Consider the following 16702-nt stretch of genomic DNA (forward strand, 5'->3'; position numbering starts at 1 on the left):
AAGTTTACAATTCCTTCTTGCTTCAGACCCTGAGCTAGTAAATGCCAGGTAAGTCTTCTGTAGGGAATTGCCTTGGTGCACGTGCTGTGGCTGTGGGAATCTGGCAGCGGATATTTCCTTTCAGAGGCTCCTCTGAGGGAGAATGTGGCTGCTTCTCAACTGGTGCATTTGTCTGCTCAGTGACCAGGTCGCTCACAACAGGGAGAGCCACACAGGGGCTACAGAGCAGGAGTCTTCCCTTTCCTTAAGTAGGAGCATTGCAGGGCTGGGGAGCTCAAAGGACCAAAAAGCAGACCCTGGGGGAGATAAGAGATGAAAGGAAGCAAAGCTGAGGTGTGGAAGGGTGTTTTAGCTCAACCAGCTGGTGACTTGTAACAGGCAGTGAACTGTGCATGCTTATGGAACCCAAAAATCTGGACCAGAAAGCCTGTTAACAGTCTTGTGAAACCACACTTGCTTGAATTAACCTTAAAATGTTTTGTCCTTGACAGGTACTTACAGAGAATAGGTTAACCTTTTTCCATTAAAAGTAACAAAAGAGAAGTATGCACATATCTTAAAAGAATAATCTTTACTAGCCCTTTGGAGAAATTGTGGTGGTTTTGGTGTATAGCTTTGATTTCTTTTTGGTTGTTTGAGTTTTTTTAAACTGTCAAATGAACAGGTTCTTTTATTGCCTTTCATTTCCTTTCTGAGCTGTTCTTGTTCCATCCTGGTGTAGTCTTCCAGGTGAACAATATATGTGCACTTGTATGCACACAAATACACACACATACATGCATGTGCCTACAGAGCAAATGGATTATTGTTGAAACCTGTTGGCTTGCAGTCTCTGTGATAGCAGGAGCAGCACACCTGCACATTAGCAAGCTCATCAGTGGGTAGAGATTTTGGCAAGGTAGTAAGTTCACTTTGGGCTCAGATTAGTGACATACACACATCATTTATTGGGGAGCTTGATTTCCATAAGCTGGCATGGTTTAGGATGTTTCAGTCTGTAAAAGTGTATACTATGAATGCTTTTAATGCAGTATAGCTAGGGTGCAGAGGCTTTTTTCAACTGTATAAACATTGATTAATTTTTTTCTTTGCCCTTACTGTTCCCCTCTCCCTATAAAATTGTGGGGAAAACTGTCTCTTTTGGAGATAAAAATTTGCATTCTGGGCTTTAGGCCAAACTATTTTAACAGACAAGTTATATAGTCTCTAGAAAGTACTGTTTTATGATGGAAACATTGATTGATCCTCCACTTTGGCAGGCTAAGAGGTCCATCTACCATAATAAAAGCAAGTAAGAAGACATACTGGCACTGAAGAAAAAGTTTATTTTTTTTAAGGAAGTCATAACTAACTCCGAATCAGTTTAAGTAATTACATCTATCTCTATCATCTGAATTTCTTAAATGTAACAATCACAGTTAGGAAAAATAAACATTAGAAGAATGATTAGGTTGAATTGGTTCTTATTATAATGTGACAGCTCGGCTACAGTAATATCCACAGTAAAGCTGCTTTTCTGTTGCTATCATTTCTGTACCCCTGATTTCTTCTCCAGGATGTGTATCGTATAAATCAGATCAGGTTCTCTCCTCCCAGGTGCTGCACTGGTCTGCCTGGCTAAAAAATGTCTTGTCAGAATGTGTGGAATTCATTATGACAGGTTTTAAAGTGATGGCTTTTTCCTTTTCAGTCTGTTTGCTAATACTGAAATAGAAGCATCTCACTTTTTCTCCTTGTAATGGCAGAGTGTAGGTAAGACCATACCAGACCAGATTGTTCTGTTTAGTCTCAAAATCCATGATGTTTTTTTAGTAACTTTCTGTTTTTCAAACAGCTGTTTGTGCTCCCTTCACTAGTACTTTTATTCTGTTTCAGAACAACCCTCTCAACCAGAAATCTTGCATCAAGCAGACTTCCTAGAAACAGAGAAGCTACAAATGGTAAGAGCAGCATTCTCCCTCAAAGTTACGTGCCTGACAGCTGCCTGAACTCAGTGTGGAGAAAGGTGTTGGAATGGGGCTCAGATAAGGGTGCATGTGTGTCTGTGAGAGATTGTGGTCTATAGCCAGTTCCTTTGCCACTGCTGTACTGGCCCGTCCTTACCTTAGACCCCCCAGCAAACCCTCTTCCACATAGGACCGAAGGCTTATTGATGCCGAAGCCTCATTGATACCTCACTGATACACTGAAGCATAATTGTACCAAAGCCTCAGTATCTGAAGGGGGCCTATAGGGATGCTGGGGAGGGACTCTTCATTAGGGACTGTAGTGACAGGACAAGGGGTAATGGGTTAAAACTCTAAGCAGGGGAAGTTTAGATTGGATATAAGGAGGAAATTCTTTCCTGTTAGGGTGGTGAGGCACTGGAATGTGTTGCCCAGGGAGGCTGTGAATGCTCCATCCCTGGCAGTGTTCAAGGCCTGGTTGGACAGAGCCTTGGGTGAGATGGTTTAGTGTGAGGTGTCCCTGCCCATGGCAGGGGGGTTAGAACTTGATGATCTGAAGGTCCTTTCCAACCCTAACTATTCTATGATTCTATGATTCTGTGATGGGTTTTGTCCTATTTAAGAAAAATGTTTGGGATTAAGCATTTGAACTTCTGAGAAATTTTCACCCAAAGCACCATAATAAAAAATCGAATTATGTTAAAACATAGTGGGGAGAAAGAGCAACTAATTCCTGTCTGTTCTTGCAGCTTGGGGAGTGCGTTGCAAGAGATAGTTATCCTGAAGGTAACGTTACGTGGTACAAAAATGGGAGAGTTTTGCAGCCCATGGAAGAAGGTATGTTTCAATAATAGCCAAGGTCCCTAAATCCACAAGCAGGTGTATGCATGAAAAATTGTGTTTGTAAGAGTTGCTCTACTTTAGTTTAATGTATTATTTCTTTAAGGGAGACTACTCCTGGAAAGCTGAAACTGGAAGGAAACTTCTAGGCCATTCAAAGGACCCAAGCTATGCAACATAATCTTTTTCTTTCAGTTCCAGCTTTAAAACTACATCATAGGGAATGAGGGCTGCCTTTGTTAGTACTATTGCAAAGCTATTCTTGAGCCTGTGTAGCTAGTAGAAACCTTGTCTTGGGTTCAGCAGTAGCAGTCATTTTTCTCCTTCTTGGTAGCTGGTGCAGTGCTGTGTTCTGACTTTTGGGCTGGGAACAGGGCTGAAAAAAATATTTTGGTTTGGCCAAGGACTTTGTGAGCCTCCTGCTCTGCCAGGGAGGAGGGGAAGCCGGGAGGAAGCAGAGACAGGACACCTGACCCAAACTGACCAAAGAGGTATTCCATACCACAGCACGTCATGCCCAGGAGGTAACTGGGAGTTACCCGGAAGGACTGGTGGACTGCAGGGTTGGAGGAGGTATCGGTTGGTGCTTGGTTGGGCTGGGGGGCGAGTTATCGGTCGCTTGGTGATGGGGTGTTGTATTCTCTTCCCTTGTTATTTCCTTTATCATTCCTATTATTGGTGGCAGCAATAGTGATTTGTGTTATACCTTAGTTACTAAACTGTTCTTATCTCAACCCGTGGGAGTCGCATTCTTTCTGATTCTCCTCTCTGTCCCTCCAGGAGTAGGGGGAGGGCAAGAAGAGGGGGGGAGTGGGTGCCATCAGACCCTGGTGCATTAAAGAATGTGCCTCTGCAGCTGTTTCACTGTAGGCAGCAGATCCCCAGGGTGGACCTGACCTTTTAAAAAGAACTGTTGTGGTTTAACCCCAGCCAGACAGCTTGTTCACCCACTCTCCCCCCTCTTCTTGCCCTCCCCCTGCTCATGGAGGGACGGAGAAGAGAATCAGAAAAAATGCGACTCCCACGGATTGAGATAAGAACAGTTTAGTAACTAAGGTATAACACAAATCACTGCTGCTACCACCAATAATAGTAATGATAAAGGAAATAACAAGAGAAGAGAATACAACACCTCAGCACCAGGCAACCGGTAACTCGTCCCCCCAGCCCGACCAAGCACCGACCGATACCTCCTCCAGCCCTGCTGTCCTTAGCCCATCCGGGTAAACTCCCAGTTACATCCAGGGCATGATGTGCTGTGGTATGGAATACCTCTTTGGTCAGTTTGGGTCAGGTGTCCTGTCTCTGCTTCCTCCCAGCTTCCCTCCTCTCTAGCAGAGCATGAGGCTCACAGAGTCCTTGCCCAAACCAAAACATCATTTTTATCAGCTTTGTTCCCAGCCCGAAAGTCAAAACACAGCACTGCACCAGCTACCAGGAAGGAGAAAAATGACTGCTACTGCTGAACCCAGGACAACCCTGAATCTAATTTCCAGCCTCTTACTAGGTGTTAACTGTCTCAGTTTCATACCTGTCCAATATTGTTTTTGGAACATGTAGATAGTCAAGTCCTTATGCAGGTATTCATTTTCCAGGATATTTACAAAGAGTGCTTTTTTTTTTCACTCTCTTTCAAAATTGATTTTGATGGTCTAATCAGACCACAGTATTTTACCTTCCATAAAATAGACGATACTTACGAAATTCAATTGTAAATACGATCCTAAAAACTGGTTTTGCCCGGATATTTGAGGCTTTCTTTCTGTTTAAAAATTGAGCTGAGATTTGTGTTAAAACCCCCACCAGTTTACAATTAGTTTTCTGGTTTGATTTGCTCCAAGATGTACAGCACGTTAGGACTTCGTTGATAAAAGTGTTCCTGACGTACATCGGTGACAGTACTAGAGGAAAACTATGCAGTCTCTTGGGTAATTGGTTGTGTTGCTTGCATGTTTATATCCTGATAACAAACACAGAGTAAGTGACAACATGTAGGAAAAAAGGCTGCAGATTTGCCTGTGTGACACTGAAACGGTATTTCCTTTTCAGTTGTGGTCATAAATTTGCAAAAGGTTGTGGACAAGTCAACTGAACTCTTCACCATGACATCGTCTCTTCAGTACAAGCCGACAAAGGAAGATGCGAATGCCAAGTTCACTTGCATTGTGACATATTATGGACCATCTGGCCAGAAAACAATACAGTCTGAACCAGTTGTCTTCGATGTTCACTGTAAGTTATCAGAAAGCACCTACTATTTTATGAAGTCTAACTTGGGCTTGGGAAGCGAAATCAGAGGCATTCTGCAGAATTACAGAGACATTGCTGCTTGCCTGTTGAGATGGCTTTTTCAAAGCTGATTCATAGCAAGAAGGTCTGAGTACACTGTGTAATTTTTACTTCACGTTTACCTGATATTTCTTTCTAACATTAGAATGATGAATATTAGGACTGTATTGACAAGATGAAAGTGGTAACCACAAAAGCTTAGTGAAACATGCTTTTCAGAGCTTTAACAGAGGTTAGAGCGGTTGATCAGTGACTGTTTGTACCCCCTGAAATATGCAATAAATACACAATGCAGTTTTTAGTAGACTAAAATGGTTTTCATGTTTGCAGAGACAGCACTAAACAGCTGATGCAGGCAGACTACCTTGCACGTAATGCAGTAGCTTGTATACAGCTGTAAAATACTGATTTTTACATTTAAGATGTATCATTTGAATACTGGTAGACTTTTACATAGAGAATCTATAAATAATGGCTTCCAGCTGGCCTAAATCCTAAAGCAGCTTCCTTACTTTATTAGTGACCAAGTGGAAATTGTAATTCTTCTTTGAATAAACCAAATGGGCCGTTGGCAAGGAAAGGTCATAGTTGGTGGTAGCAATTAGAGAAGGGGGTAAGAGGGTTTCAGAAAGTCTTGTAAAATGGCCTTGTAAAATGGCCTTCTACTTCTGAAGGACTGTAGAAGGCAGCAGGTTGTAGCAGAATGTGGAGGAACAGGAGATCACAGTATCACAGTATGTTAGAGTTTGGAAGGGACCTCAAAAGATCATCCAGTCCAATTCCCCTGCTGGAGCAGGAGCACCTAGATAAGGTTACACAGGAACGTGTCCAGGCGGGTTTTGAATGTCTCCAGAGAAGGAGACTCCACAACCTCCCTGGGCAGCCTGTTCCAGTGTTCTGTCACCCTCACTGAGAAGAAGTTTCTTCTCAAGTTTAAGTGGAACCTCTTGTGTTCCAGTTTGTACCCATTGCCCCTTGTCCTATCATTGTTTGTCACTGAGTAGAGCCTGGCTCCATCCTTGTGACACTCCCCCTTTATATATTTATATACAGTAGTAAGGTCATCAATATACGTATATACAGATAGACAGTATGTCCAGGCAAGTGTTCCCCCTCAGTTCAAGAAGGACAGGGACCTGCTGGAGAGAGTCCAGTGCAGGGCAACTAAGATGATTAAGGGAGTGGAGCATCTCCCTTATGAGGAAAGACTGAGGGAGCTGGGTCTCTATAGTTTGGAGGAGATTGGGGGGTGACCTTATTAGTGTATATAAATATATAAAGGGGGAGTGTCACGAGGATGGAGCCAGGCTTTTCTCAGTGGCTAACAGTGATAGGACAAGGGGCAATGGGTACAAACTGGAACACAAGAGGTTCCACTTAAACTTGAGAAGAAACTTCTTCTCAGTGAGGGTGACGGAACACTGGAACAGGCTGCCCAGGGAGGTTGTGGAGTCTCCTTCTCTGGAGACATTCCAAATCTGCCTGGACACGTTCCTGTGTAACCTTATCTAGGTGTTCCTGCTCCGGCAGGGGGATTGGACTAGATGATCTTTTGAGGTCCCTTCCAATCTCTAACATACTGTGATACTGTGAAGTGTTACCTTTCTGCCCACTTCAGGAAATACTTCAATTTGTAAGTCCTTGTTTTGGGAAAGGATACAGTCTAAATATACAGTCCAACATCTAATAGGGACTTGCTGTACATTGTATAACAACTCTATAGTGCGCTTGAATACAGAGAAAATTAATGAGGGATTCGATTTCTCCAGGTATCACATCTGCCCCATTGCCTTGAAACAAAGGCCACAGGCTTGAAGTGGGTAGGTCTGCCTAGCTGATCAGTTGGTTCTCCTTCCCAGGGGAGGTTTGTTAAGCCATGGGGTAGGAGACCAGTTTTGACCTTAGTCAAATCATATAAAACCTTGGAGCAATTGCTCCTTGTTTTCACCTGGAGAATCCAGAGTAAATTACAGCCTTCTTTTGACAAGTCAGGATGACAGTCAGCAGAAGTGGAGAAGAAAACCTCTGGAACAGGAATCATTATCATTGGAAATAGCATAGGTATTTCAAGCCTGCAGAAACCTATCCCATCACTTTAAAGCTAGAGGGTTTTTTTGTTTATATTTTGGTTTTGCTTTAAAGTTGGATACCAGATTTTCCTGGTGTTTTCTCTTGATTTCTGTCAACTGTGGAGCCCCATGACCACAAGTAACTCCTGCTGCGTATGGCAGAAGTTCACAGGCAACAAGTGTGATGACCAGAAAGCATTTGTTGCTATTACTTGCTGAGAGATCCTTTGCTGTCCTCATTTCCCCACTACTTTCATGCATTAGACTACTTCAGATGTTCAGGATGAGGCTCTTGCAGATTTCCGTGGTACATGTACTATGTGCACTTGCAATTAAGGATTACCTGATGTGAAGCAAAAAGAAGTCTGCGCTGCACTGCAGAATAGTTACTGTGCCAGATACCCTGTGCATCTGTATTCAACTTTTTGTTTTCCAGACCAGCTCTTTTAATCCTGGTCTAGTAACACATAATTTAATTAAGATAGTTCTTCCTCCAGAGACAGGCAGGATCATTGTACTGCTAATGAGGTGACAGTGGGAGGCAGGCACACCCTTCAGTAGTAGAGGCCTCAAGTATGAACTTTGGGTTTAGAGGATGGAGTTATCCTTTCTGAGTATTTTCATTTGCTGTAATTTCTATTTCTTCCTCTGGTCAAATATATTTCCAAATGAATCAGTGAAACTCTATTGTCCAAAGCTTCTACAGATGAATTTCATGACTGATGTTACTTGATGATAATGATGTCTGTTCTTTTCTTTGTTTTGTTAGTTCAGTGATCCTAATTAGTTTCTTTCTCAATAAATGTGTTGGGTTTTTTTGTTTTATAAGTAAAATATAATGCAGATGAGGAAAAAAAAAGGCAGACTCAAACTAAAATAAATGGAGGCCTTCCAGGGTTGGGATTCTTTTTGAGATCAACTCTGTTAAAACTTGCTGCATTCTGCATCTTTGAAGCAAGTAGAAAAAAAATCATGAAGCAGACCTGTTGTTTGTTCCTTGCAATTTAAGCATTTATCATGCAGAAATGAGAAGAGCATGCTTAAAACCGTGTCTACGCAAGGTTGTTGGAAAGATATACCTACTCAGTCAGGATCTAAGAAATGCTTTACTGTTTGGAGGTGGGGTTTAGCTCTGGGCTAATGCAGTCTCTACTACATAAGTGTTTATTACCTAGTTGACATCCTGGAAGCTGCCAGCCACTGTAACCTAGTTTGAGAGCAAGAGTGAATTAGTTCCTACCATTTTGGGTGCTATCTGGAATTGGATAACTTAGCTCTTCTGGCAGTATTTATCAGATGTGGTTTGCAGCTGCAGCAAGCAAGCTACTGAAAGTAGCATAAGTAATATAAGTGAACTCTTAGAGCTGGACAGTTAGATAGTATCTCAGATACCTAAATTACCTAGACTCCAGTTATGTGGGATTCTGCTCAGTATTAATTAGTGTTAAAAGATAATGTTTGTCAGGCAGGCTTTGCAGGCATGCCCTGTTGTTAAGTGTCTGTCTTGGTAGGGATAAACTTTTTTACATAACAGATTAGAGTCAGATGCTTTATATTTGTGCTGCTTCCAGCACTGCTGTTTCCCTTGCAGTTATGCAGTTGTGGCCATGGTCAATCTGGGATAGCAGCATTCACTTAGTGAATAACTGTCTTTTGGATCCCAGACTTTTGCTCTTGTGGAAAGCAGACTCTCATGTTTAGAGAAGCACATGGTTAAGGTGGACCAAGCTGGCGATATGTGCTACTGAGAGGCAAGATACACCTTCCCCAGGCTTCTCTTGTTTATTTGTGCAAGTAAGGGAGCACATAACCTGTGCTAAGCAGCAGTCAGCATTGCACTGAATGCTCAGTTTTCCTATCATTAGCTTGTGTTTTCCTCAAAAGGATGACCTCTTTGCCTTAGAGAACAAATCAGTGTTTTGTTACTTACTTTGGTAAGTAGTTTGGAGAATGAAATCAGAGATTTGCTCCTGGTTGGTTGCAGGAGACAGAAAGGTAACATATTCCTGCAGGGAAGACTGGTGGTTTGCAAGAAGTCATTCTTATCTGTCCATTTTTACTCCTGTTCTGTTCATCTCTCTGGGAAAACCTGTTCTGAAATAAAATCCTGTAAGTCATCTTCATTATAATTCATAGAATCATAGAAAAGTTAGGGTTGGAAAGGACCTTAAGATTATTTAGTTCCAATCCCCCTGCTATGGGCAGGGATGCCTCATCCCTTTTCATTCTTGAGACAGAGCCTAAGCAATTCAAGGATGTATTTAGACATCCTTCACAGTAACTTTTTCACGTTTAGTCATCTTGTCTCTCCTTGTGTCAAGTTACTGCAAAGTTTCTGCAGCAGGCCAGCTTACCAGATGGCTCCTGAAACATGGGGGTTTTGCCCAGCTGTTGTCAAGGGGTGTGCTTAGGCTTCCTGACCAGCTACTTCATTGCAGCTCTCGCATTCCACACCACCAATGATGCTGAACTTCCGTTTCCTAAGCAGGCAAAGTTGTGCTTCAGCTCTGAAGGTATTGAGATGGAGGCGTTTTGGATGTGGAAGGGAGTTGAGGCTACTGTATCTGAAGGAGGGAGGATGTAGCTTGTTGAAGTTCAGTACCCATCCTCCTATGAGAAGGAGAGATGTTGTGTAGGGTTCTCGGTCATTAAGAGGCCACAGCAAAATGGAGTTGTGTTATCGAAAAATCCCATGGCAGAAGACAGACATGATGAATGCCTTAAGGGTCGGGAGGGCTGTGAAGCATAAGCTTTGCTAAACACACAAATCAACTGTCAGGCAAGGGTTTCTCTGCTATGTAATTTTATTTTAGTGTCTAATAAGAAGCGCTCTACTGTGTCTTGATGCACGACTGGCATCTTTGGTGGGATATATTTACCCGTTAAAACTAAAGCATTGAGAGCTATCTGCTCCTATTCCTGTACTTCTGTTCATTTTTCTCTTGTTTATTTTTTAATATATGTAGGTTTATACTTGGATAGAGTAGCATCTATTAAAGTATATTCTGTCTCTGCTTAAAAAAGTACCAATGTAAAATGTAAGTTATAGTTCAACTTCACTGAACATGACATAAGTATGTTACATTTACAGTTTTGTTGACTGTGTTAAGGGTCCTATTATGTTCACCAGATTAATCTTTCTGAAAGCCTGTAGTGATCAGCATATAGAATAGGCTTAACATAGTCGCTTACTTCATGTTTTTCTTTTTAATGCAAGAAGGTTGTTATCTAGTACTAATGCAAGGCTTGGAGAACTTCAGTTGTTTTCTGATTGCTGCAGTCCTCCAAACAGTGAGCTTCACAGAGGACAAGTTAATGTCTCATAATGAAATCACACCATGGAACCGTTCATACCCATCAGGGTTTTTTTCCTTTTAGGTACATGACATGGTTGTAATCATTGCTGTTTCAGTTACAGGTATTTTGGTGAAGAAAAATGAATGAAATCATACAGCTTCTTCGCACTTAATTCATTGGCAAAAATGCAGGAAGTGTGGTTAACGTCGGTTCTCTTTTACATATGTGAATACCTTCACCCGCTTGATGATAAAATCATGTACTCTTCGGCCATGGATGTTGTCTGCTTAGTGTAACAGTGCAGGTTTTTTTGGAAGCTATTAAATGTGTACATTACCTTCACAGATCCAACAGAGAAGGTGACTATTCAAGTGCTGTCTCAAAGCAGTACGGTTAAAGAAGGCGATAACATCACTCTGAAGTGCTCAGGAAATGGCAACCCTCCTCCACAGGAGTTCCTGTTTTACATTCCAGTAAGTCCTGCCTTGCTGTCACTGTGTAGTGAAGTATTCTATATCGTCCCTTCCTACAGATACTGCTGCATGCCAGTGTATCTGTGATTTTTCTAACAAAGGAAGGGGCGAACTCAATGCAACAAAACCTCAAGATAGACATCAGTCATTGCAGCAGACTCTCGGAATGCCTCACCTGAGTGGGCAAATTATTCTGAAGAAACGTTTTCTACACCCCACATACCTGAAGTTTTTTGAGGCTTGGACCCACTAAAAGTCACTATTATTTAAATTCATTTCCCATCATCAGATACTCTGATCAGAAGCAGTTTTGACTAAAGCCAGTCAGCATCTTGAATGAAACCATCTCATCTGTTGTCATAACAAGCAAAGATCTAGCAGGGAAAGTACAGGAAAGCAATTCAGCTATTTTGTTTTTACTTTGACAGATGAATCTTTGTGCAATTCCTTTTCTTCAGTTAATTTATTAATTGTTGGCATAACAATAGCAAAAAGAACAAGTGTGACAGCACAGAAGAAAGTGTAGAAAAAAATCTGTCAAATGCATAAGATGCATGGTGCCATTCATCTTGGTATCGGCGAAACCCACAGGCAAATGGGGCTTTATATTCCTAGTCCTCTTTCCAGTGTCCTGCTTCTCTTTCCTAGTTTATATCCCTTTTTTTGTTCCTACTGCAGTAGCAAGCAGAGCTGTTTCTGAGAGGCCAAAGGCAGTGGCATGCTTCAAGGCATTTTGAAAACTGTATGTCACTTTTTGAGTGTAAGCCTCATCTACTTTGGACTCCTGGCGTGCTTGAATGGCTAAAGAGCAGCAAGGGAAACTAGGAGCTGAAGTTCTCTTAACTCAGAACAGCCCTTTAGATACAGTGAGTCATGCTGGGAACCCACTACTGGGGAAGAGAGTATATGGCATCGCCCCTTGCTCTGCTATCACAGTGAGTGAGCTAAGCACCTGAGTTTGTCTTACCTTCAGTCTCACTCTACCTGATACTAGTCCTTCTTCTCAAGGACAGTTGGAATTGGTGATTTCTTTGCAACTCTTAAGGGTATACTAAATCTGTTTCTGAATTCAGAGATACAAATTATGGGTTTGTTCTGTGCTTGTTTCAAAGGTGGATTAAGTCAGTCAGTTGTAATCGGGGGAACTGGGCAGCCAGAAAGCAATGCTTGCTGCCTAATTCAAAACACCAGTTTTCATAGATAAATGCATATGAAATGGTATACACCCTAACAGACTCCATACTGTGATATGGATAGAGCAAGGTTTGTTTGCACTGTTTAAAAACTGTGCCCTGCAGTACATTCATGATTTTTCCTAAACTGAATATATAATTTCAGATACAGATTTAGAAACACAATTTGTTCTGCTGTTGTGATTTCTACAGCACTCTTATTTGTAGACTGTCTCCTGCTTTCTCCCATTTTCTTTCTGCTAAATGTTCACATTTTGTATGTTAATAACCTCTTAAAATAAGTTAATCATTCAATTAAAAGAGTAAGCTCTTAATTGTAGGTGGTTTTTAATACTCTGATGTCATGCAGGAAATAAACCTCAGTATTACTAACAGGTAATTACACTTCAGTGATGCTGCGTCTGTACATATTTTGGAATATTTCACTACCCTTATAATAAAAAAAATCCTCATAAGAAACAAATGTTTTTAGCAGGTCCATATGCAATAAATGTTCTGTTTTCCATCCACAGGGAGAAACAGAAGGCATAAGAAGCTCGGATACTTACGTAATGACAGATGTGAGGCGAAATGCAACAGGAGAATATAAGTGCGCTCTGACTGACAAAAGCATGATGGACTCGACCACCATCACTGTGCACTGTAAGTCCTTGAATTTTGCACTTCTAGTTAGGATACTGGCCTATCTTGGACCTTCTGGGATGCTCTCTCTTTCTCACTCTGCTTTATTTAGGTAGATCAGTCTAGTTAATGTATAGGAGAACTGAATGATGTTGTTAAAGTAGTGTTTTCCAATGTATTCCTGTTTGAAAACCTTATATTTTTTGATTCCTTGACCTAGATAGCTTCTGTTTAGGTAACCTTTGTGTACTTTGTGGTATTATTGCACTTTCACATACAGCAAAAATTCCAGTACTTCGTTTCACTCATGCGAACGTGTAAATGGCAGACTATTATGCTTCAGCTCCCCCTTGGAATGTACTCAAACATATACACACTGGCCCACTGGTATCACTGAAGGTTATTTTTCACAGTCAAATTCTCATTAGTCTAATATCCTTGCGTCTTTCCTTTATGAGGTTAATGTGTAAGTCAAGGGAAGAGTCTTGAGAATTTGTTATGTTCACAGAGGACAAGTTACTTTTTTCACTTTTCCCAGAATGATGAGAGGTACAGTGTTCAGTGAAGTTTGTTTAGCTGGATACTGGAGTATTTAGTCATTCTTTATCAGCAGTGCTTTGAAATCACTCACTGAACTGGTTGAACCATTGAAATAACGATAGCTTTTCAGTAGTTGTTTTTAATCTCTTTTTGTGAGAGAAGGAGAACAGGAAATCCTTCGAACTTTGCTGTACTATCACAGGCTATGACATGAGCCTCAGGCCAATGGTACTAGGTTTCCCTGAAAAATGCTGGTTGTCTGTAGTCTTCCCGGTAGCATAAATACCTCTAACAGTTCATGGGTTTGGAGGGACATGATGGATAATGCAGTTTAAAGGCTTCCACAGTGATAATGCTTTATATGAAAAGTAACTTTGTGTTTGTGTACATGGGTTTGTTTTTTTTTTTTTTGTTGTTGGAAAAGGTACAATTCATGCAGGAAATAGCTGTACATGAATAATTACACTATTCGATTTAATGGATATTTTGCATTTAGTAAGGTCATCTGCTGTTTTCTTACCCACTCCTTCCCTTTGCTAAGAGTCTGGGTATGTAAGATGTGAAGAGAGCTCTGTACTACTGCCACTAGCTGCTCAATAACAAAGGTAGCTTGCTGGTAGTTTGCTGTGGTATAACTGACCCTTTTATTTTACTCCAAGTGGATTTTGTGTCTGCTTGTACTTCCATAAATAGTTACCCTAAAGAACGGCTTCCTCAGCTCCAAGTTATATATAACAAGACAGTTTTCCTTTCTGTGCTATTTTGTCTGTGTGTCAGAAGAGCTTTACTACAGAGGAGAAGAATGTATTTTCTTGACAGAAGTCTTTCCAGTGTTGGCAGCTAGAACAGCTACTCAGAACTCATAGGTACTCTCAAGTTACCCTACTGCTTCATCAATTAGGGTTTATTTGTGGTGTTTTGGTGTTTTTAAAACAGCTCTATCTGCAATAAAGCCTTTGCTTAAGTGAGGCACAGTGACCTGGAGTAGTTCTGAAAGTCCTAAATGCCCAGACCATGCCTTATGCTGAAGGCATTTATGCAGCGCTTTTGCCTGTGAGAAGAGCTCCCCTGAAAAAGTCATAAACCTCTTGGATGATGTGTAATATCCTCCATCTTTCAGTTGCCTGCATTGTATCAGCTTTCCTGCATAAGTCAGTGATTTTTACTGTTTTCTCCTTCTAATGTACTTAGGTATTTTTGGTGCTCCAGCTTCAGATATTACCTTTTTAAATGCCTCCATCATGGCTTTTTGTCCTCCAAATAATACTTATTAACACCTATCAAATCCTGCTTTTTCTCCGTCTTTTTCTGTATTGCTTACTTTTTCACATATGAGTGAATATTGCAGTGTATGCTGTTACACTGAAAAAGCCTTTGTTCTGAGTGAGAGCTTCTTGTTTCCTCACAACCAGCTTTTGCACTTCAGATTTTCTTACTCTCACTTTAAAAAACAAACGAAACAAAAAAAAAAACACCCTACCAACCAACCAAAACCAAACCCCAACCCCACAAGCAAAGAAAACCACAAAAAACCCAACCCCAAACCACAACAAAAATCAGGCAATGTAATCATTTTAGTTTAAATCTGTGAAACTGCTTATAGTGATTGTTACATTTTGACTGTAATGCTTTTCCCCAAACAGATTTTATTGAGCATTATAATGACAGTGGTTCCTTTCAGTGTCTTGGTTAGGGATAAGTGTCTTGCTGGTAAGAGAGTACATTAGCACATTGTAGCCCTTGAATATTTTTGTAACAGAATATCCTGGCTCAATACCAAGCTCTGTTTTTCCCCAAGATGAATGTAAATTGTGAGATGCACATCTGAAAGTTGATGTTAAAGCATCTCAGTTACTCAGTGTTTTAGGAAACACTATATAAAGTAAAGCAAAGGGGTAAGAAAGAGCATCTTCCTCTTCCCACTGAACACAAGGGAAAAACTAGACAACCTGGGCTCTTGCCCCCGGGAGCAGGTTGTAGGATCTTTACACTGGGGTATTAACTTTCTGCTAGCTCTGTTCCTTGAGTGAGTTTACCTGGGGTCAGATGATCAAAACCTGCAGGGGCCAGGCAGGGGATAGGGCGAAGCCTTCTTATAACTGCATAGAAACTGCTATAGTAGAACACTGTGGAAGGCAAGGAAGGCATCTAGTAGTAGGCGATGGACATTCCTTCCCCTGATGACTGTTTTGACTCACTGTTCCTTTGCTTTATCTCTTCCTGTAGTTGTTTCTCCATGTAAAACCCAGTATGGAGCAGGGCTGTGGAACTTGCTCTGTGTGATGCTTTCCTTTCTGCTAAAATGTGTCTTCTGGGGAGATAGGTTTGCAAACCTTCCAGTAAATAAAATAGTTTAGCATTTGTGTTTCTCCTTAGGTACTTTTAATAGTCCTTTCTTGTGCTACAGACTCACTGAAAAGACAGGGAAAAACACTTTTTAGATCTTGCATGGAAAAACCTATTCTTGGTATTCTAGGAGAATTTTCTGATAGCTTGATAGTATATTTAGGGAGTTCTGACTACCTTCAGGTGCTGTGCATGGTTTTCTCAGTCATAGCACAGTATTCCTTTGGAAATCTCCTTTAAAGCCTGTCCTGTAAGTGCAATAGAGGTTCAGAACTGAAATGCTTCCTACAGTCTTCCCCACATTAATTCCATACCTCTCTCACATGATGTGCTAATACATGCAAAATGCATTCTCTGTCTCTTCCCTGTCCTACTTGGTATGCACAGACAGCGCTGAAATCAATGCAAGACTTCAAGTGAGACCACATTAAGAGCTATCATCTATTGAAAATGGTGTCTGATGAAAAGTTTGTTTATGAAGAAGGGTTGAAAGCCAAACAGGAGATGTATGGGAAAGTCTTTGCAACAAACTTGTTCTCTCAGTGAGGATGAATTTTGACAGTCTTCTGTATGCAAGAAGTGTTTTCTACTTGTCCTTGTGTACCACAAAGAGATTATTTACTAATGGAGTACAGAAGGTGAGAGGTAGAAGTATCTACATCACGTTTCTTTGTGGACCCTACAGATAACCTAGCAGAATATTAATCCAGATTAAACTGGGCTCTGTAAGAGTTCCTAGCAGGGATCCTGTGTTAAACAGCAGCTTATTTCTGTGTTTGCTTCAAATAATGGCCTTAGGAATGGGGTTCACCTTGCACACTGTAAATTCTCTTGAACTTCTATAGCAACCCAGGCTCTTGTGTGAGAGGGATTGTAGTCTGTTATAACCCTCCAAAAACCAGGGTAGGGGCATCACAGGCATGCTATCGTAGAATCCCTCCTGTATGGTGTGTGGTGATCTCTCAGGTTTGAGGTGCTTTCTTGCTCCAGAGAATAGAAAGTTTAAGTAGATGCTGAGCAAAACTTATTCTGAGGGCAGGAGAAAAAGAACCTCTTAGGTTTTTCTTCAGCCACCCTTGTGCCTTGGG

At 41.2% G+C, this 16702-nt stretch overlaps 1 protein-coding gene across 2 annotated transcripts in view; it reads left to right on the forward strand.

The window, feature by feature from the left end:
* The window catches only part of ALCAM (activated leukocyte cell adhesion molecule), a 120917-nt gene that overhangs the window by 86153 nt on the left and 18062 nt on the right, over positions 1-16702 (forward strand). For both annotated transcript variants that reach the window (XM_061350561.1, XM_061350562.1), the window contains exons 4-8: positions 1876-1940; positions 2696-2783; positions 4836-5018; positions 10787-10914; positions 12620-12749. In XM_061350561.1, the coding sequence (XP_061206545.1) occupies positions 1876-1940; positions 2696-2783; positions 4836-5018; positions 10787-10914; positions 12620-12749 (594 nt within the window). The remainder of the gene's footprint in view (positions 1-1875; positions 1941-2695; positions 2784-4835; positions 5019-10786; positions 10915-12619; positions 12750-16702) is intronic.

Source organism: Neopsephotus bourkii, unplaced genomic scaffold (assembly GCF_033783945.1).
Source record: "Neopsephotus bourkii isolate Nb327-2 ecotype Australia unplaced genomic scaffold, CSIRO-AGI_Nbou_v1 NB_532, whole genome shotgun sequence".
Taxonomy (NCBI): Eukaryota; Metazoa; Chordata; class Aves; order Psittaciformes; family Psittacidae; genus Neopsephotus; species Neopsephotus bourkii.